At 40.4% G+C, this 22,787-nt stretch overlaps 1 protein-coding gene across 8 annotated transcripts in view; it reads right to left on the minus strand.

Annotated features, from left to right (window-relative positions):
• The window catches only part of KIAA1549L (KIAA1549 like), a 109,205-nt gene that overhangs the window by 41,660 nt on the left and 44,758 nt on the right, over positions 1–22,787 (minus strand). For all 8 annotated transcript variants that reach the window (XM_090142077.1, XM_090142076.1, XM_090142075.1 and 5 more), the window contains 10 exons: positions 22,234–22,346; positions 20,587–20,806; positions 19,834–19,967; positions 19,298–19,460; positions 15,883–15,942; positions 14,215–14,366; positions 12,629–12,800; positions 9,830–9,993; positions 4,567–4,757; positions 1,561–1,688 (listed from right to left, as the gene is read on the minus strand). In XM_090142077.1, coding sequence (XP_089998203.1) covers positions 1,561–1,688; positions 4,567–4,757; positions 9,830–9,993; positions 12,629–12,800; positions 14,215–14,366; positions 15,883–15,942; positions 19,298–19,460; positions 19,834–19,967; positions 20,587–20,806; positions 22,234–22,346 — 1,497 coding nt within the window. The remainder of the gene's footprint in view (positions 1–1,560; positions 1,689–4,566; positions 4,758–9,829; positions 9,994–12,628; positions 12,801–14,214; positions 14,367–15,882; positions 15,943–19,297; positions 19,461–19,833; positions 19,968–20,586; positions 20,807–22,233; positions 22,347–22,787) is intronic.

Consider the following 22,787-nt stretch of genomic DNA (forward strand, 5'->3'; position numbering starts at 1 on the left):
AAACCTAAGTAAACAAAACAAAGAATAGAATCTACTAAATTATTTTGCCAACGTTTGTAAACATTACCTGATGCTTTTTTTGAACATTAGCTTCCTGGGGTAAGAAAAAAAAATAATAAAAATTACAGCTTTTAACTCTGGAAACCATAAATGTCATTGTCTTGTAAAAAAGACATACTTGAAACAGTAAAAAAAAAAAAAAAAAAAAGCCTACAAATTTATGTCCTTAAAAGTTAAAGCAATGCAAAATGTTTATCTTGATTATGAAGGAACAATTCTCTTTTAGATAGATTGTAAAAATACCTTTTGTTACAGGACTGGAGAACAGTCACATGTCTATTATAAAAAAGCACTGCAAGTAACAGACATTAACAAAAGAAAATGAACAACTTCCTTGTGTGAATTTGTAAACCTGCATGAATCTCAGTAAAGCTGATTGCAAAAGAGAATGCTATATTTCCACCAATTACACAGCTCCCAAAGAGGCAGTGCTCTGTGACAGACGTACAGAAAGAAACGAGGTCACTGACAAAAAGCAGTATGATTTTGCTGCACAGAACAAGGACCATCTCTTGTGCTGTGTATCTGCACTGTACTTCTGCTAAGGCAGCAGAGTATTTCTTTGCATGGCACTGTTGTATGATTAAGATGCAGTGACAAAGAGATGGCATAATGTCACACCAGGACTGCCATTAGAACACTCCACAGAGGCTGCTCAGGTGACTTACTGGAGAAAGGAGACCCACACTAAGATTTTTTATCTGAGTCCTCACTTCCACACATATTTCTAACAAAGAAGAATTACAAATTTCTGTTACTGGCAGAACCTAATGAGGACAAATCCAATTTAATTCTTTCCCTTTAAGGGGAAGTGATCAATTGGTTCAAGCACAGTGTTTTCTATTGGCATGGAGAACGTAGCTATGGAAGTTGTAACTCAGAAAAAATAAACAGAGAGATTGACAAAAGAAAAGCAAGGAAGAAAGGGGATTGGACCCAGCTCTCAGCCAATGTTCCTGATACATCTCAAGTCACAAATTGCCACCACCAACCAAAGGGCTTCCAAAAAACATCCAGCACAGTGTTCTAAGAGCATCAGGAAACACCATCATTAAGTGCTAGTAAAAAAAAATCTATGATGTGGAGGGTTAGAGATGGGAAGTTAAAGTTCTGACACCTAAATAATTTTTACCTATTTAATTAATTGTCATCAGAGCAGTAAAGGAAATGAACAGCCTACACAGGAAAAAAAAAAGCTGTAAACCCAGTCCACCTACTAGGCATCACTGCGTGTACATCAGCTTGCTGGTTTGAAAACAAGCGAATAAATAAAGAAACAATCACAGAAAACTTGCAACGGCGCACGCGTAAGAAGCAAGCAGCATGCTGCTGCGTCTGAAAGCGAGAAATAACTGTCAGCAAAGGGCGTGAGAACAGCTGCCAAAAGAAAACACCTGCAGGACAGTGCAAGGTGATGGAAGATGGCTGTGACACGTCCTGCGCCGCTGTGGGCACCACGACGGGGGGCTGCGAGCAGCTTCACCAGCAAACATTTCTCACCGTTTCTTTTCCTGCCTTCGTCTTTGGTCACTTTTTGCGGTGCCACGACTTTCTGCGGGGAGCTCCGGCTGGAGCTGGGCTTTCCCGACTCGTTGCTGATGATGGAGCCATTCTGGCTCGGGGACCGGCTGCAAGTAACCATAGCAACAAGGGAGGCTGTAAGTTCTTCTTCGCAAACCTCGTTTCAAGGTTATTTCATCTACACAGTTTGCACCAGTGAGTTTTCAGGTCTGATTTTGTACCAAAACGGTACAGAATATAAACGGCATGCACAAACACAGGAAAAACAGGAGCAGACTGATGGCAGGAGAGCACTGCTCCTCAATCAGTTCAGGGCTGATAGGCATCTTAAGCCACACCAAAAGCAGGCACTTCTCATGCACAACCCCACAGTGACAGAAGCAGCACTGCAGAGGACAGAAATCCCCGTTATTAATTCTGTGTCTTCATACAGCTGAAACAAACAAGACTCTTGCTTTTATAAATACAGCTAATTTCTTTATTATTTAGCTTGCATCAGCACACAGCTATTTTCTCAGCCACAATGCAAAATCCGCTAATTCCCTTATCTCCTTTTTACCTATTTGCACTTAACACAATTTAACCAGCACCATTATCTGCTGAAACTCCCACGAAAATGTCCTGTGTGCAGGCATTGCATCTCCTTACACTAAAACTGCCCCACACAGGCTGAGGAAGGAGGGCACAGCAGCCCCCATCAGTACTGGCTCTCAGTAAGGAGCAACTCTCAGAACACGCAGTGCACCTCTGCCTCTGGGTGCTTTGGGATCAAGCTCTCAGCTGAAGTACTCTTCTTTTGGGGGTGGGCAATGACTCAGTCTTAAAGCACAAGTCAAGAAACGCAGGCCAAGGTAGAAAATATCATATTTGGTGCTACTCCAGATCGATGCATGATGTCAAATTGTTCCTAGAGGTGAAACTTGCCATCTATGAGACCTATATAGTTACATATGCACCTATCTACAGTTAAACACTCCAGATCATCATGGCTGGTGAAAGGACAATTTAAACAGGTTGCATCTAAGGAAAAAAAACTAGTCACAAGGACTTACGTTTACAGAGAGAAATCCAACCAATTCTACTGCTGTCAAAATAGCTTTATATCCAGAAAAAGGTATCAAAACAAAAATACTGTGAAGATCAACCCATTACTGCCATACTGCACTTCCAGGTTGAAACATTCATTTACCTCTTCTTCTGACTGTCCTATCCATATAGGTAAAGAGCATTTATGTCAGAATGGGATGGGACAAGTATGAGGAACTAATTCCTTGGGACTCTCTTTTGAGGACAGCCTGAGCAGAAAGACATTTGACACCAGCTCTTCCAGTTCCATGACTTCAGGCATTCTACATCAGTTCAGCTTCAGGATTTTCTTGTGAAGTTCTACTAAGAATAAATATTCTTGAAAAGAATTTCTCCCCTGTAGATCTCCCTGTCCCTGCTAATGAAGAGTCCCAGTATATAAATTATTCCAGAGACAGATCAATAGCTGAAGTTGATCTGCTTGGGAACAAGGAAAAGAAGCAAATATAGATAGCTTGCACAATTATTTTTGCTGCTACCAAGCTAAATATTCATCTTTTTAAAGCAACCATTGTATCTGTGAAGCTTCCTTCAGTGACAACATGAGAAGATATTCTGATCAGTTATCAGCCACTTCATGGCAGTTTGATTTAAATTGACCTTTCCAGACTGCAAAGTAACCAGGATGAAAGAACAAATACATAAAGGTCAAGAAATATTTCTTCATCTTAAGAAATCATTAAGTTCCATCCCCAGACACAACTCAAGAAAAGAGACTGCATTTCTACACGTTCTCACTTACTCAAGTAATCACCCTGAAGGAGGTAAAAGTAACTCTGAAGAACCATTGCTAAGAAAGGCACACAGAAGCATCACAGGTTCAGTACACTTCTGTAAAGAGAGTAACTTTCCCAGTGAATATCTGAGTCAAGATTGCTAATCCACATTTGCTTAAAAAAATGGGCAGATTAAGTAGAGGGGGGGATTTCTACACCCATTCCAAGGACTGAGTTAAGGTTCCTAATCACTTTTTTAGACTATTAGTAGGACAGGCTGTGTGTGTGTCTGTGTGTGTGTCAAAATGACTCTGGAGAAGTTGAACAAACATTTTAAAGAATGTTTTCTGCAAAGGTTTGTCTGTGATAGCACAGCACCAGGAACTGCAGCCAGTATGATGGTGATCTTTCATTCAGTTTAACTGAGGATGACTCAGGGTGGACCTTATATAAAAGTTCCTACTGGGAAAGGCAGTGAAGAACAGATTCCTTGAGGAAGCTGTTATGATTCCACCACTGGAAGACTTTAAATTTCAGGCAGAGGCACCACTGACCATACAGTGGAATAGAGCAAGGACTAGATAGATTCCTGGAGGGAGAGCTTCTAATATGCATTCAATCCTGAAGATTTACTTTGAAAAGACTGTAAAAACCTGAGAAACTTACTTTAGAAACTGATGTCATCTAGTCTGTTCTTACACACTCCAAAGTTCTGCCCTGCTACAGATACTCTGAATCCAGAGATCTTGCTTTAATGATGTAAATCCATGGATGCTTAGTGTTTGCTCCCAACTGATGGGCTGATGCAGTCTGTCAGTAGTGCTAAAGCAATTTATAGTCACAGAAGTCTCGTCTTTTGCTTTATTTGAGAAATGACTGGTCTTCATGCTTCAGAGTTAATGTTTATTTTAGGTTTATCTCTTGCACAAGGCCAGCAAGCACAAGTCAGGCATTTCCCATTTAACTCCTCTACTCATGTACAACCTGTGAAGACTCTTCACTTTGGTTTCTCTTTCATTTTGCAGCAAACTTACACATCCAGCACAGACTAATGTTATGCCAAGAACATATCACAGAGGAATCGTCTGCCACCTGGTGCACGGGTAACCAACCCTTCAATTTTTCCTAAGCCATGGCAACACGTACCCCATTCACCCTTCAGCAAAAACACACAACTCCATACCTTTTCCTTGTTTCATTGGATTGGGCTGTTTTAATGGTGCTCCCATCCTGAGTGATTTCTCTCTCCTGAGAGGCAGGAGCGTCTCTGACTGGAAGTGGAAGTACGACAGTCTCCTGAGTTACTGGTAAAACTTCATCTTCAGCTCCCTGCTGACCTAAATGTTGCTTGGCATAGTCAAAGCCTTGCACTGGCTGCAAAAACAAGTGGGAGAAAAAAATTTCCAGTGTGTCATATGTTAAAAACAAAATTTCCACTTGAATATACAATTTTCCAGTGCTCCTTTACTTCTTCAACTCAGTAAGCTAGAGGTAAAAATGTGGAGATTGCAATACAGATGTCCAACAACGCAATTCTTCTGATGACATCTCCATTACACATACTTTCAACGTGATCAATTCGTACTGAACTTGGCTAAACTTCCTTCCCTGTCTGAACACCCCCAGAAATTCCTTTGACAGATGAATATTAAAAAAAAAAAAAGAAAATATAAAAAGGCACAAAAGCAAGGCCAGATAGTAAGCAAAAAAACTTCCTCCATGAAAAAGTATCATGTTTCCAAAGCAGGTAGGAGTAATTTATAGCAGATCAAGACAAAGCAAATAAAGGGCACAAATGAAAGTTTCATGGGCAAAATCCCCCCCCCCCCCCCCCCCAATTATTTTTCTCAGAATAGTGAAATCACATTCCCTTTAGCTTTCAAGTTGCCTACTGGGAAGGTTCTCATTGATTTTACTTGCTTCTCTTGGCAAGTGGCATTTGCAAGAGGCTTGCAGCCCTGGCAGCCAAGTGCTGTGTGCCCAGCCTGAAGCCACAGCTGTGCTTTCCCTGCTGCCTCTGCAAGCAAATGCACTCAGGGCAAAGCAGCCACTGAAAGGTGGATTTTCCCAATGGAGAAATTAAATAATTCAAGCAAAACTTAACTTTCAAAAATGCATTTCCTATCGGGAAGAGAAGGACCACTCAGACATTTCTGGCCAACCCTGGGAAAAATATGTAACACATAAAAATGTTCTTGCTGCATTTAACTGAGTTCATTTGTCCCAGAAACGTGCATTCTTTCTGAAGCACAAAGACTATTTGTAGAATGCTAAAAAAGCATCAAAAAACAATTCCAAAGATAGGTAAGGCTGATTTTAACCCTCAAGCTTACTTTGGGGAACACATCAAAATTAGATATTTAAAACCAAGTGGTCTCTCTCAGGATCTGGTGATGAAGTGGTCCGGCTGCCACTGAGTGTTATCATTCCAGAAGAAAGTCAGACTGAAAAAATCTGCTGATGTGTGCACAGAAAAAGAATGAGTTCTAAAGAAAAAAAAAACAACAAAACATTTCCCTCATTTTGTCCATTCCTGAATCTGGGCTATCTCTAAAAATAGATAAATTTCATAGGCAATGTCAGTCTGAGAATGAAAACTGTGTTCTTAAAAAAAAAAAAAAAAACTGTCTGTGGAATTCAGTATTGTATCTCCTGTGACTGATGATTTCTAATTTGCTCCAATACTTCAGCATTCATCTGACAAACAGCTCCAGTGTATGAAGGAGATACTAACTGGGCTAACTCTGGTCTGGGGAGCAGACGTCTCCACGCATTGGAATCACCAAAACTACCTCATGGCAAATCATGATGCTACCACCCAACAGCCTTCTGCTGGCCCTCTTCTGAAGGCAAGGGGCCATAAAGGCAGCCACTAGCTACCAAGGGAGGAAAGGAATGAGAAAAGTCCTAATCGATAAAATGCTTTTCAGCCTTAGTATCTATATTAACCATTAGTCAAGACTATCTCAGTTATTCTGCAAAAATAGGCAAGAAAAAAGAAAGAATGATTAAATCAGGTATTTCTCCACACTTGTCAAAGAATAGAAGATATAACTTTTAATTCATATCTTACTTAAAAAAAAATAATAATAATAACAAAACAACAGAAGAGACAGAACATAGGAGTTTTTACAGGACTACAGAGTCCCAGCTTGTATGTGCCAAAGGAACAAAGTAAAGATTATTTAATCTAAATTCTACTCACCACCATGTCTGGTAACAAACTGCATTAAGGAAGAGCTGCAAAAGCCATCCTCATCAGCGGACATATTACGTTAAATAAAATTTGATCTTGGAACCCTGCTCTGAGAAAGTCCACAGGAACAGATGGCTTTGCCACCCCTGAAGGGAACTGGCAAGACTGAATCACGATCAGGCAGTGCTAAGGCACAGCAAGGATAGGTGTCCAATATGGCCACAGAACTCAGAGAGACCGGAGGAGGGGGATTTGAATATTGATTTTGAAGCAAGACATGATTAGATTATTAAATTACATTGCCTGGGAAAGGGTAGAAAGAACATGGAAAAATGTTACTGGGACATTTTTCCTTGTAACGATAATGAAAAAGACACTGATATTTAAATAAAGGAAAGAACAAAAAAGGGAACAAAGAGAAGAAAGGGTGGTTATTCCCTGCATATATACCCACAAACACAGGCGGTGTCTCCGGTTTCTTTTTTCCATGCCCTTTACCAAATTGATAGTGGCTGTTTTCTCATGGCCTACACTATTTGTTTGTGCTGGTGGGTCTTAGGCTGCAGATCTTATCTCTGTTTACATGCAAGCTTATACCGTCATGCACTAAAAGAAAGGAATGATTTCAGATTACAGCCTTTAAAAAAAAGCATGCTGTGAATTCAGAAACAAGAGATGCAAAAGCTAACATCTGCCCAAAACCTCAACGTAAAAACAAGCATCTCAAAACAAAAGCAGCATTTCAGGAACATTAAGATAAATTCAATTTAGAATTTCACCTACTTTTTTTTTTTTTTTTTTTAATTTTACAACTGGAATGCTGTGAAAAATTAAAAACCTGGGGAAAAACAGGTAACATTGCTACTTCCCTGCAACTTAGTCCTGATGTCACTGGCTCCTCAGCCAATTCAGAATGGCAACAAAACACAACACAATTCATAAGATACTATAAAATACACGGTACAAGAAAGGTCATTTTTTAAACCCTACTTATTTAGCTGTCAGTCTGTGAGAACAACAAAGTCATTCCTAAATTACCAGGCAGAGGCAGCAGTCCTGCTGTTACATCGTACCCCGCTCTGCAGAAGGATATTTAAGCTGGGCGTTTCAGTCCCCCTCCGTGCTGTGTTCAGGCATCCTACCCGCTGTCATGGGACGAGTGAGTCCCCAAGGGCTGTGGCAGGCAGCTCTGCTCAGTGAAGAACTGCAGCATCCCTCTGCTTGCAGCAGCAGCAGGACTGCAGTGATGAACAGGCTGCTCTGCTCTGCCAGCTCCCCTGGTACAAGGGAGCACTGCTCAAAAACAGCAGCTGAATCCCAAGGCTGTAAGCATCCCATGACATTCTCCTCATATTCAAAAGGTATCAAAAACATTCTAATGATACAGAAGCACAAACAAAATAGTAAAGCTGTTCCTTAAATTAAAAATCACTCTGCTGCGACCCCACTTGCAGATCAGAAGCAGCATTAATCAAGCACTTTTCTAAGCAATGAAATATCGCATGGAATCATAGAATGCTTTGGGTAGGATGGGACCTTTAAGATCATGTAGCTCCAACCCCCTGCTGTAGGTAAGGACAATTCCCTTTAGACCAGGTTGCTCACAGCCCCATCCAGCCTGGTTTTGAGTGCTTCCAGGCAGGGAGCATCCACAACCTCTGGGCAACCTGTCCCAGTGCCTCACCACCCTCACAGTAAAAAACTTCTTCCTATACATTCATTTGAAATGTGATGTAGACATGACATCATCAGCTACTTGTATTGCCAAACTGCAGGGAATGCAGCAGTTAGAGTTCAGGCAGTTATTGTTATTCCTGAGGTCATTAATGCTTAATTACTTAATTAATTAATAAACAATAAAAATGAAACCGTTCTTTTCAAAACGATCTTATAACATTATCTTCCTAAAATACACTCCCTAGTCCTATTTTAAGTAAAGATGCTGTAATCAGGAAAGACAAAAGTAGTCCATTTCCATCTCATTGCTGGATTTATACTTTATGGTCAATACAGCAGTGTATACCCCAAGCTAGATCTGGCTGAACCATTATGAGGGAACCATCTTTGTGAAACTAAGCACAAATCAATTTAGCTTTCATTCTGAAAGGAATCGCTTTCTATTTAACAAACTACATTATATTTATTTCATTGAGTGTCAAAATATACCAAAACCAAACTGAAGAAGCTACTATACTAGCACTGTAGTTTGGATCAGGAGTGCACCTTTGAAGTAAATCTCCAACTTACCTTCACTGACCATACCTTGGTTCACATCATAGCACAACCTCAGGGCTCACGAGCCTTCTTTCAGATGAAAGAAAAATAGGAAATGCGCTCAAGAAGCAGGCGTTGCACTGAAGTTGCAAATGTAAGCAAACGTGCAATAAAATCATTTGAAATGAGTGTTGGGTGGATGCTGGCAGCTCAGCACCCATTATTTTGTTCTGCAGATCCAACTCCTTTTTGCCCACACTGACTGCTGATGTAAATGCAGACCAAGGGAATAGGTTTCCACCTGATCACCTGTGCCATAGCCTTATTCAATCTGTTTTCTTGGAGAAAATTCAAAACTGGAAATTCTTTTTCTTTTTGGAATGATAATTGTGGAATATTAAAATCAGTTCTTATACTTTTGGAGCTCCAACCAACAATCTTCTTCTTAAATAGTAACTTCACTCAGCTGTAACGTATCCCATAATGACGACAGCTCAAAACAATGTACAAATTAGTCTCCCTTTGTACTCCAGCTGGGAGCTGAGATTACATATAGGAATTAAGTTGTGCATAATATTCACAGCAGCCCCTAATCAATCACGGTCTGTATTTTAGACATTTCAGTGGGACATTATGCCATACTGCAGTGATATTAATTTTTTGGGGGTGTGTTTGAATGTTACTTGTTTCAGTTTTCCAGATCCAGTCTTAATGCTACCTTGGTAATATCAGACAAACAGATAGGCATATTGGGAATGAAATGAAAATGTATTTTATGTATCATTTTTGATACAGCTGACACCAGCGGTACCCATCTGCAGCTGTGCTAAGATGAAGAGAAAGGGCCTGTCATATGCATCACCCCTTCCTTCAGCTCTCACCGCAATTCACAATTCTCAGCAAAGCTGAAATCGCAATAATCTGCTATCTGTTGCTTCAAGAAACCAAAAAATCCATCAATTACACCTAGCAGAGAATCAGAGTAAAAACTTCAGACAGCAAAGAGACATCTTGGATTTGCAGATCAGTCACTCACTTTAGCCCTTTGAGGCAGGTTCATCATGGTATCCGGTTTGAAGTCGTTCTTGTTTTTTCGGCACAGAACTGCTGTAATGATAATGATGATAACTGTAACCACAGCAATGGGAGCCAGCACCGCTGCAATGATCCACAGGTTGTTTGGTGGGTTCTTCACCACAGCTACAGAGAATTGCAAACCAACACTGGTAAGTTTCACTGTGTCAATTAAAGATGCAAACTGCTTTCAGAAGCACCTTCAACTGTCTCATATAATGACCAGTACAAAAGGATTGCTAGTACCTATTTATTTTTACTTAAGAAATATAAAGGCATAAAAGAATCAGCAGCACTGTTCAATTCACATACGTGGCAGAAAAAGCTGCCATCAGCTCCCAAGCCATGCTAGATGATGTTAGACATCACTCAAGTATTCAGTTACAGAATATATATATTTTTTTTTTTAAAGAAGAGATTTAAGCAATACATCCTTCACTTTTCAAAACACAACCAACTTATAGTCAGATAGCACGTGCTGAAAGTATATGCACAGAGCTCATGCCTGGTAGCACAGTCTTAATGGCTCTACAAGAGTAAATCGGCTCAGCTTTTTCAAAGACAACAAAGCTAAACATGCTAACAGTCATTACTGACACCAGCAGGGCAATAACAAAATGCTTCTCTTGTGCTCTAGGAATATTTTGTCATAGTTAAGATCAAAATTAATCCATCATTCCTGAAGGAGAATTGGTAAGGATGGAAAGAGCTATTGCAGACATATTAATAATGGCACGAGGAAAAGGATACATTTCAGAAATGGAGTGGCACTTAAATGCTTTTAGATTCCATTTCACCAGAACAAAGTCTTTCAGTATCCATGCTCATCTCGGAATCACATAAGAGAACCTCCTATTATGTAAACCCATTACCATTACATTTCTCCCTTGAAAAACACCAGATAATCTCCTTATGATTCTGCATTTTCCTCCACTGAAATATTTTGTGGACTTCAACGTGCTTTCTGTATTTATTTTCCTGTGCCACTGTTTGCTGGCATGGATAGGCAATTGTGAACATATCGATGTAAAACAGCCTCTTCTATTTCCTTGGGGACTAATGCTTTCAAATGTCATTGAGCTTATTAGCTGTCAGAGGCACACAGCGTATTGCAGGATCAGACTGAATGCACACCATAATGCTCTGGCTCTGCAGCAGTTACGAAAGCCAGCTGAAAGTGTGTTTGAAGGCTGAGCCTATTTTCCTTGGATGTCTGCACCTTCTTGCCAAGCCAATGCAGTTTGCTGGGTTGAGCAGGAATAGCACCATTATGTACCTAATGGTACCAGCATGCCTACAGACTCTGCAAAAAACCAAGCTGAACCCCAGGATTAAGTAACCCTTCTTAAGTAACCTTTCAAGGTTCACTTCTCAATGAGCTTGTATAATTCTAAATTAATGAGCCTGAACACACATTTTGGGAATGAAAGGGCTGTGGGGAAGGAAGGGGAATCTGGATTTGATCAGAAAATAATAATGTTAAGCAGAGAGCTGTTCTGTGAGCAGAAAATTATTGAAAAAGTACAACTATGATTTGTGGAGGATGCAGAAGAAACAATGACATTATGACAAATAGGACTAACATTTATGAGTCCTGGTTTTAAATCCTGGATTCAGTTACTGTCCTCAACGTTACCATCAATAAGTCAATCTGTTGTTTAAGCAAATTCAGCAGGATTCTGGAGCAAGCATTCATTTTGCTATAACTCAGTCCCTCATCTCTGAATCAGGAGCTTCTCTCTCTCTTTTTTGTTATTATTCATCTGTCTAGCCAGACTATGAGCTCCTGGGGTAGGTATCTTTTCTTCCTGCAATTTGGTACAGAACTTCTCAATCTGCTATAACAGAAATTATGACTAGAAACAAAATGCACAAGAAATATTTTCTTTGGAACTGAAAGGCTGACTGTGAGCACTGTGTCTAAAATGAGACAAACTGATTCCTTTCCTTACTAAAGTATAAAGATAGTTCTACCTCCTACATTTTAAGCACTCTGGTTTTGGAATCTCAGTTACCCAAGGTCATCACTTCCACTTCTGTATGTTTTCTTTACAATATTGTAAGCACATTTAACTTTTCTGAAAATCTATATATGAATGAGGCTGCCTTATCAGATCACAGACGTGTGAAGTTGGATCATCTGTGGCAGCTGTTACATAATTACCTAAATATCCATGTAAGTAACAAAACTCCACAGAGTCATAAAGCTGCTATACGTTCTCTACAGCTGCTATAGCACAAACAAAGCTGCTAAACATTCTCATTGCAAACAAAATAGTTTAGATTTTAAATACTAGGCTTTATGGAGGCAGGAATGGAAATCTGCAATTTTAGTCCCATAAAAGTCAATAACAGAGGTTGATCAAATCAAGGATCAGGTACAGCATATAGTTCATTCCCTGGAAATGACACCATACTTCAGCCTTCTAACTCAATCATATGTTTATGGATGATACATCAATTACTTATTATAGTGGCTCCTTCTTTTCCTATCCCCATTACTTGTAATTATTTCAGTATCAATGCTCCTTCAGGCAGAGAGATGGCTGAAGTGCTGGCCCCAGAAAGTCCCATTTTATCTGCTGCTTAGCCAGTTAGGAGATCAAGTATGGAAACCCACTCTAGAAGTTTAATTCCACCCGGACCAACACCTCAGACAATTGGAGAGATTCAATTAGTTGAAGGCATCAATTCATACGGCAAACTGTCATTAAAAAGAAAAAAATAGAGAGATTAACAGAAACTTGAAAAGGACTCTTACGATCAGCTTGAACTTGAATCACATAGCCCAGCGTCAGGGCCATCCGCTGGGAGTCAACAGTACTCAAAATTTTGGCAGCTGCGGTGCCCAGCAAAGGTTTCCCATTGTATAAAGTATAGTATGTCAGTTCAGCTGGCTCCTTGGGTCCCGGAATTCGCTGGATTTTTACCATCTTTCAGAAAAACAGAAAATGAGAGAAAGAAATAAACCCTGTGTATTGTATCGTTGCAAAGCCAGCAAGAAGTTATCTGAAGGCAGTGCATGCAGATTGTCAGAGCTGATATAAGCATAAGCTGAAGGCAAATATTATAAGAGGAGCAGGATTTCCCCTCTATGCTACAGTCTATTAGGATTAGTGAGCACTGACTGCCTTCATGGAAATCCTTCAGCATAATCCTAACGCAAAGAAAAGCATACAGTAAAAAGGTGAGGTTGGAATGCTTGGATAATACAGTCCTCTGTAAAGAGGGAATTCTTAAAATCTGTCCTAATGTTGAAAGCCACACTTAGTAACACACTGCAGATGAAAATTTCCCTCACATTTTACTGCCCCAGTCACTATTTTTGACCCCAGGCTAACAATAAGAACTGTGCTTTCTCAGTTTTATTCAGGAAAACACCAGCAGAATTTTAAAATTGAACCTTTTCTTTCCCTGAGAGTAGAAGTAGTGGCAATGATGAGGGCAGAAAGGAATTTTGTGATGCTTCTCTATTATGTCATAAACTATTATATATCATATTTTCATGGAATATTTTCATATTCTCATTTCCACAGAAGTTCACACGTTCAGTATGTAAAACATACTCCTTTTTCAGATTCTTTCAGTGAAAAAAATACACAGAATGGTGGGCAAAAAAAAAGTGGTCATTTGTTTTTATGTCTCTCAATAAGCAATTCTTGAAAATTAACACATAGCTAAAGGAAAAAGCAACAACTTGTCATGGATTTCAGAGAAGAGTTTCTCTTTGAATCCCCCACAATTAGCATCATTTGGCCGAATTAGTGAGAAAGCAAAATAAAAACATTTCAAATAAAAGAATGGTAAATATTGCCACATAGTAGAAAGATGATTAATAAATTACTCAGGGCTCAGGTGTCTAATTCACAATGTGCTCTGTGGACATATGATTTGATGACTAACCTTGTAGAAGAACTGCCTCACACATTTTATCAACAAAAAGGCAAAGTTCTACCCTTACTGAGTTATCCCAGTGATGGAAGAGCTAAGAAACACCTTTTTTTCACACTTGGGAACAAAAATCAGAACTACTCATTATGTTGAATAGGAGACTTCATGCTAAAATACATATATTGTATCAATCTTCACAGCAGCCAAAGACAAAATATTGATTAGCATCGATAAGCTAGTAGCAATTTTTAGGAGATGAGAGGCATGAAAACAAGGCTGACTTCAGCAGAAGGAACCCATTACTGATGCCACCGTACTGCACGTGCTCCTTTGGCGCTCATGACAACAGAAATCCCAACGCTGCAGAAGAGCTTTGCCCACACATTCAGGCAGCATGCACCCAGACAAAGCTCTTCATGAAGCACGTTTAGGTGCAACTGATGTTGGACTGATCACCTGCACAGTGTAGCTGCCCACAGTGGTGGCACGTTTGAAGCGTCTTCCTTGCTGATGGGACATCATGAACAGCGGGGCCAAGCGCTGCTCCATCAATCTCGCAAAGCTCTGATTGTTCAGCCCCAGTAACGCAATATCAACCCCTTGGATAACTGCGGGAGTGGGGAAAATCACACATCAGCACATCTCACACTGATAGACTAAATAACGCGTGGTCTGCAGACCTGTTTGACAGGGATGTACCAACTGGCTGAGAAGAAAAATAACTGGACACTGCTCACGAGAGCTCCGCCCTCTCAGTGATTCTCTGCTGAGATATGATGTGCTCCTGCCTCACTCGCTGCACTGTTCTTAGTGAATGCCAGTGATGCTTCAGAGAATTAAATCTTCCAAAAAAAAAAAAGTTCTAAGCCATTCATTTACCAAAATGGCTCAGAAAAGCACCTAATCCATAATCTCCAACATAAAGGTCAGTAAAACCAGTTTGGGAGCTGTCTGGCTTCATGCTTATCAAAGGATGCTCCTGCTAGGCAAACAGCAAGGCTTTTTTCACCCAGCAGTTTTGAAATCTGAAGTTGAAGCTCTACACAATTGTTTAAGATTATTTCTATTTGGGAGCATTTATCATTGAATAGACAATTCCTAAATGCTAATGAATGTAAAATAAAATACACACTAAACTTACACAGAGTTAAAATAAGTGATACAGCACCCTCATTTAGCTCATAAATACGTATGATTTTTCAGTGTTATTTAAGAATTCATCTGGCATCATCATGAGGAGTTTTTTTTTTTTTTGAAAACATTGTTTCCATTGTAGTGCCAATAGTATTCCACCACTGTAAGTGCACAAAGGCAAAAAGTGGAGCATCAGTGGGGGAGCTGCACTTCAGAGGATGATCATCTCTGCAAAAATTTATTTTTAACCTGAAAATTACGAGCAGACATAACAGGCACCAGGTCACACTGGATACTGGAAGGAGATTACAGAATTTAAGCCATTTCACGTCAGGCAACCTTTTCCTTCACTCCTCTGAGTATTAAACAACTCCAGCTACAGACACTGATAAGAAGGCTTCTGGATCTACTGACTCAAAGATATCTGGGAAAAAAGGTCTCTCTGTCTCTTGTTCACTCAGCACTTCTTAAGTCAAAACATGTCTGAAGGGGAACTTGATACCAGTGAAACCATCTTTTTTTCTATACACAGAATGTTATGCACTTAAAATTTCAGGCAAAAAAAAAGTTCCCAGACTCAGTCAGCAGATTCTAACACGCTTCCCTTGGCTTAACAGATCACCTCTTTTTTCTTCCTGGATTTCGTCTGCAAGTCTCTTTTGATTTCAGATTCAAATCCAAGCCGCAGAAAAGAACAACCAACGTGTTTTAATTCCGAAAATAGCTGCTCTTTTAAACACTGAAACCCAAAATGGCATAAATTCTGAGGCAGGTGTTGGACACAGGGAAGTTCTCTGCCCAGGATGACAAATCACAGCTGTGTCCAAGAGTAACTTTAGATACATTTGTCCAGTTGAATGCAAGAGTGGGCAGCCACTTATTTTTATATAAAATCACTGTATATAAAAACACTGTAGATGTGTTACTACAGCTGAGTACTAAAAGTTATTCTCTCAAACGCGTGGAAGACAGAAGGAGATTAAAAAGTACCTGTGATCACCCAGTAGTCTCTAGTTGACTCAGAGACGTCAAGGTTTGGATATTCCAAAGCTTTAAAACAAAAGTCAAAATTATTTCGTAATATTCCAACATCTCACACATTTTATGTCCCTGAACAACACAGCCAGACATCAATAAATAAGATTGACCTTTTCCATAGCTTTTCCATAAAGATAGTTACATGACTGCTCAACCAAGGAAGAAGATCTAGAGACACAAATTTCAGGATTACAGATTCTCTTCCATCTGAAAAAGGACATGAAATGCGAACTGTATACGTGCTGCTGCACAACACAGAACATATCTGCTGCTGCCAGAATATCTGCTAGTGCGCTTTCTGTGAATAAAACCAAGGATTACCTTTTAACCTATTACTAAAGATGATATATGATAAGCATATCTCCATGTTATATACATCTCTGCTGCTTTCTCTACACGAGCAGTCCCCCAGGAATATAAGAGAACTTTCCACAGTCATTCCATGATTCAATCCTTACTTAAGTCAAACCACAATTTAAATATAAAATATTATTAATTAATGAGCGTCAGCTTCCATTAACCAGAATACAGTTCCACATGAGCTACAAACATGATTACCAAAACTGTGAAAATGGCTTAGAGTGGGGTACAGGCACACTGAAATCACAACACACACTGCAGCATTCAAGGTATTACTGCCATATGTGCTTACAGCTGTGAGAAACTGATGTCTGCTATTTTGATGCTTTATGTTTTGCATCTCAAAAGCGTGCGAGGCTGTGAAGCTCAACACACTGCTAATTCTTCATGCACATCAGCTTTTTCTCAATAGATTTATGCAAGGTGAAAAGCATTATTATTTGGAACTTATTTCAGAAAATGTCTCTGCTTTCCATGTTGATACACTGCTAATAAGTTACTTGGATTTTTGAACTCCACAGTGGTTTGAAATAGTAAACACTGTACAATATGTGACCATGCACAGTAACTGCCTCTGAGAAGGAATTTCACTGTATGTCCTGAGCTGCACATTTCCATTACAGACTGTGAGGGCTCTGGGGGAGCTGCAGAGCCCAGGGGGAAACAGCATGCTCTGAACAGGACAGCAACAGTGGTCTGATAAACTGAAACCACTGCACCGCCACGTGAATAAGCATAAAACACTTGTCAATGCAAACATTGTCACAACGCGTGCCATCAGTCTGAAGCCATAAATTCTATGCACACATTAAGAACGCGCATTTGCTGTATACCTCCTGTGCCGTTTGAATAAAACCAAGAACTCCAGAATGAAATATAAGCCATTACTTGCTAAAGGAGCACTTGCTAAAGACTCAGTTGGATCAGTTCATCACACCCGAGGACTGGCAGAGACATGACAAAGTGTCTCCTACAGCTGCTGACTATCAAGCACATGCCTGCACTGCCTTTTGTAAAAAGCACCAAGTAGTGGAAAGTCTGATTTAAATTGAAACTACATCTGTTGCTGCAGTGGAACTCATCAGTGGGCATTTTCACCTAGCCATCTGGTTGCAAATATCCGATGTGGATAAGTAACATCTTCAGATTAACATACGCTCCTTTTTCAAACATTCGCATGACCACCAGGGTTAGCTGGGATTTCCATCCCCTCGCTCTGCAGAGGGATCACATACACCACACAATTGTTTGTTGGGCAGGCACCTGATGAAGAGCTGCATGAGATGATTACAGTTGGGCTGTTTTGTAAAGATGATATATTTGCAAAAAGGTAACTTGCACCTTTCCCCAGTGCTCGCTTTTCCGTTCTAGTTCTTCTCAGAATCACAGAATCGTAGGGGTTGGAAGGGACCTCCAGAGATCGAGTCCAACCCCCCTGCCAAAGCAGGATCCCTACACCAGGTCGCACAGGTAGGCATCCAGGCGGGTCTTGAATATCTCCAGAGAAGGAGACTCCACCACCTCCCTGGGCAGCCTGTTCCAGTGCTCCGTCACCTCACCTAAAGAAGTTCTTGCGCACATTGGTGCGGAACTTCCTATGCTGCAGTTTCTGGCCATTTCCCCTTGTCCTGTCTCCGCACACTGCTGAAGAGAGTCTGGCCTCGCCACTCTGCCCCCCACACCAACGACATTTATAAACCTGGATCAGGTCTCCTCTCAGCCTTCTCTTCTCAAGGCTAAACAGGCCCAGCTCCCTCAGCCTTTCCTCACAGGGAGATGCTCCAGGCCCTTCACCATCTTTGTGGCTCTCCACTGGGCTCTTTCCAAGAGATCCCTGTCTTTTTTGTTCTGGGGAGCCCAGAACTGGACACAGTACTCCAGATGAGGCCTTACCAGGGCAGAGTAGAGGGGGAAAATCACAAAATAAACAAGGACCTTATTAATTTTATTTGTAGCTACAGATCTGTTCAGCTGAGTATTCTGATCCTAAAGACGTTTGGCTAGTGCTTGCAAAATGAAAAATTACAAACTACAAAGGCAACGTTACAGCATTATCAATGACTTTGATGACTACCAGAAGCTTAATCAGAAGGGGGTATTTAGGGGTATTTGAGCACAGCAGATCAAATTTAGTAAGTATTGCATGAAGACACTTTACCTAATGCTGAGATCAGCTGAAACATGCTCTTACTTAACCAGGCACCACTGCCATGCACAAATGTACCTATTAGGTTTATTTACTCTCAGTTCCAGTGAGCACTGATATTTTTCAGTACATAGATAATCTGTCACTACAGCAAGCTTAATTACACAGATTGTATTTACAAAACATTAAACAGAAAACCATATTATGACATGCTCCATCTCTTTATTCTTTCTAGAGAAATTAGCAAAGTCAGAGATGATATACACTATGCAGGCTGTATGATACAACTTCATCTAACTCTTTGTACCTCTGATTCTTCATACTGGGTAAATGCAAGTGAATTATTGACACAACATCATCAACTGAGCAAGAAGCTCAGCAGATACCCAATGACTTTTAGAAAAGAGGTATGTTGGTAGAGCTCACCCACCAAACAAACGTGGTGGCACGCTACTGAGTCACACACCTGGACCAAGCACTGAGGGCTCAGTCTTCCACATAGCAAAGGGCTATGCTGAAGATAAACTTTATATGTTGGACTAGGTTATTCTGAAACAGCAAACTGAGGAGATTTTTATTTTATACACTATTTAACTTTGCCTGGAACTCAGCATAAGCTTTTTTTTTTTTTCTTCTCCTATACACAACTGAAATAGATACTGATTCTCCCATTCAAAAAAAAAAACCCACAACTTTTAAGTTCCCACCTACCTCATCTTTTTTCTTAAACTTAAGTTTAAAATAACAGAAAGTTATCATCAAAATAACCTATAACCTGCAAGCTTCAAACCGAAGGCATTTGCAATATAAAACTCGGTAGTGGTTGATCCTACAGGTGTGTGTTGAGAAGCACATACTTACACTCTGCAATGGTGAGAGGTGGGTAGGTTAGATAGAAACCCACCAGCTCAGCTGACAGCTGATTAAGAAGGTTGCTGGAAATCGTGCCATTTAAAGTTGTGCTTCGATTGTTGACTACATAAAACAGAGTGACAGCCTGAGAGACTTTGGAGGTATTCAAAATCTGAAAAAGAGGTAAAGAAATAATGCACAGTCTCATTTCAGTTCAGTGAAAAATAATAAAAATAAAGCACATAAGAATTACTGGAGCAGGCAGAAGGGGTGCCTGAATATTCAGTAAAAATATAAAGCTGGAAAAATACCTTATCATTCATCTCTATTTGAATTTCAAAACAGCAGTTTTTCTATAAATCTTGTATTTATAAGTTTACTTCTGATAAACAAAACTATTTCATTTCAGAGGAAGGCATAAACTTACTGCCACGCTGACTGCCAAAGACATTAAGTTGAAATATATTCTACTGAAATACAAGTACATGCATAACAAATAATAACCCAGAAACTTTAGCAATAAGCACTGGCAAAGCGGGCTGTACCTGAACTGTTAAGTTGTTGCTGGTGTTCCAGACCTTTCTCTCAGCATCTTGAAATGCCCTCTGTAACCTTTGCTCCATCGTCTGAACAAATCTGCATGACTGTATATTATCTGTTTGACTCACAAACTGCAGCTCTGGAAAAGGAACAGTGCATTTCTGTGAAGACCAAATGTGCTTAGTTGCATAGCCTCTGTAATGCCCAACTGCAACATAGCTGGCATACAAATTAAGCAGGTAAAAACAGTGCCACATAAGATCATTTTATATCATTTAAGCATTGTACTGATGCATAAAGTGTTAGGACAAGCACACTGCATGCATATTTATTCAAAGCTGGACAGTAAGCGAGAGTCGTACTGAAACAGAAGTTACACTCTAAAGTCTTGCAAGCCATTGACTTTTACAAGATACAATAAATTCTAATATCAATTCTCATTCTGTTTGTGCTGGGAATACATATTTAATGTATGCGTACATAAATACATAAGAATATATAAGAAGTCTCTTTATAACTGAAATTGTTGTTCTACAGAGCTGAGGCAGTGATTCAGGAAGGCAGCATTCCTCCTAAACTACCAGCAGTCCTGCTGGCACTGGAGGCACCGTCACCATGTCGATGAAGTCAAAGCACAGGCCATCCTGCTGCTTCTTGCTGTGGTGTAGCACTGGAGACCAGGGAGGAAGCAAGACAGCGTAGGGAAGGACAGGCATCACCCCTCTAACAAAACACATGACTGTCAGGCCATCGCTCACCTGTCTTCAGCTGGAAGTGGTATGCAGGAAGTGGCTTCCATGGCATTGCCAGGGCCACAATGGACTGAAGACTCAGAACGTGTTGCTTTAAGTCTGCTGTGGCATTGCTAATACCATAGGCAATTAGTCTTTCAATTACAGCAGCTGGTATAAACACCAGTCTCCCTCGTGTAACATAGTAACCAACTGTGATGTTACTTGATTGCTCCAGGATTTCCACCTAAAGAACACAGGGAAACAATTTTTTAACTTTAAATTTTGATTGCAAATACAACCACTATTTGATGAGACAGCTCATTCTGAGTACGGCTCACTTGCAGGGCTCTTGTCTGCACAGGACCAGCACCACATCTGCCATGGGATTCATGAGAATCCACCATGAGAACTGCTTGGGGAGCTTTAGTTCCAGCCCATGCAACACATCTCCTTTGAAGGAGTATTGCATTGCCATGACAACTCATGCATCTCCAATATAGGTCAAGGCTTCATTCACATATAGGTAAAAGAATATGCTCTCCATTTTGAGCAAAATTACTTCTTCCTCCTTCCTTAATGAGCATACCTCATATAACAGCTTCAGGCTCAGCACAAAGTGCCTAACAGGAGTGGGAATGTGTGTTCTACAGAAAAGTACCCCAGCAACCTGCTCTAATACTCAGCTGCAGAATTTCATGCCGTTTAGCTGGAAAGTGATGAACATGCCTCCCTCTTTTATTTGCTCTCTCCTTGCTCAGGATTTTTATCCCTGTGGAACTGCACTTGTCAGACACTCAGTTTTCAATGGGAATGGACTGACAGCAATGACATCCCATTTACTAGCTCTGCTTTTACAATTGATCAAGGCTAAGAACAGCAACACCTAGCTGGCTGTTAACCAGAGTTATTCCTAAACTGCTGGAAAAGAAGAAACTCTGTTAGTTGCAGTTTTCCAGAAAATACCTAAAATAAAGTTGCATTTCTCTTCAATTTTTCCGAATAAAATGACAAAGCTTTTTGAATGGTCCTTGTATTTTTAGAGCCTAGAGCAGGTGCCATCTATGCCTGCTTTCCAGAAGAAAAGCTCAGTGCTCCTCTTTGAGAGGCATTCTGCAGTCAGAGCCACTACGTAAACACAGAGCTGCATGCAGGCAGAACTTTTAATCAGTCTGATTTTAATTTACATCAAAAAAGGCAACACCACAGTTAAGAAATCATCGCGCTCCGATACCCAAAACCAAGTACACACAACTGCCCACATGTCAGAACTAATCTGGAGATACTGATGTACTGGGTGTGAGTGAGGAAGCAGCCAGAAGGGTGAACCGAGTCCCATCAACCAACACTGGAATACCTGACACTATCTAGCCCACTGACTTCCTTTTACTGTCTACCTCTCCACAAAGACACCTGCTATTTGGCTTTGACACAACCAAATCAATTTCTGAGTTTGTTTGTAATCACATATTAGAAACAAGAAGGTATAAGATAAGTGCTGATAAGATAAACAACATCACCAGGTGCTACTCAGGAAAAAGAAGGCATCTAAATGGGAATAAATTTGCCCAAGCCTGCAGCTTGGCACAGTAAGGTTGCAGCCACTAACACAAGAGCCACTTAGTTATAAGTGTTTATTATTTCTCTTCATGCAGCCAAGTCAGGCATGCTTACCTGAGTGCTGACATTTTGGTTGAAAGCTTGTCTCAGAGCCTGGTTAAGCCCTTTTGTCACACTCTCCTTGAAGGATTTGCTGATCATCATCCTCCTCGTGTTCAGAAACAGAACTGCAAAATGGCAAAAGCTACACATTAGTTTGAGACATTAACACGCTATTTTCAATTCTTTGGTGTTGGGATAGGTTGGCGGAGATCGCAGAAGCAGCCATCATGACTTGCAGCAGCTCCAATGGGACTAAGAACACTTGGGGCTCAGCAGTGTCCCCAGGGTCGCCACTCTTCTCGTGACAATAAGCCACTGCTCCAGAGCACAGTCAAACCCTTGTGATTTCTTTAGCAACAAGACTTTGCAGTGCTGCCTTTGAGTGAGATACGAAGGACTGCTGCAGCCTTCCCAGAGGACAGGGCTGCTGCTATGCAGGAGGCTCCCATAAAGGATGACCGCTTCATTCCTTCACAGCCAGAGCTAAACAAAGAAACGAGTTACTCCACTGCTACTACTGCTTGCAATTTACCAACTGTCTGTACATTTCATTTACTAACATTTCC

The sequence above is a fragment of the Phasianus colchicus genome, chromosome 5, assembly GCF_987193195.1.
Source record: "Phasianus colchicus chromosome 5, bPhaCol1.hap1.1, whole genome shotgun sequence".
NCBI lineage: Eukaryota > Metazoa > Chordata > Aves > Galliformes > Phasianidae > Phasianus > Phasianus colchicus.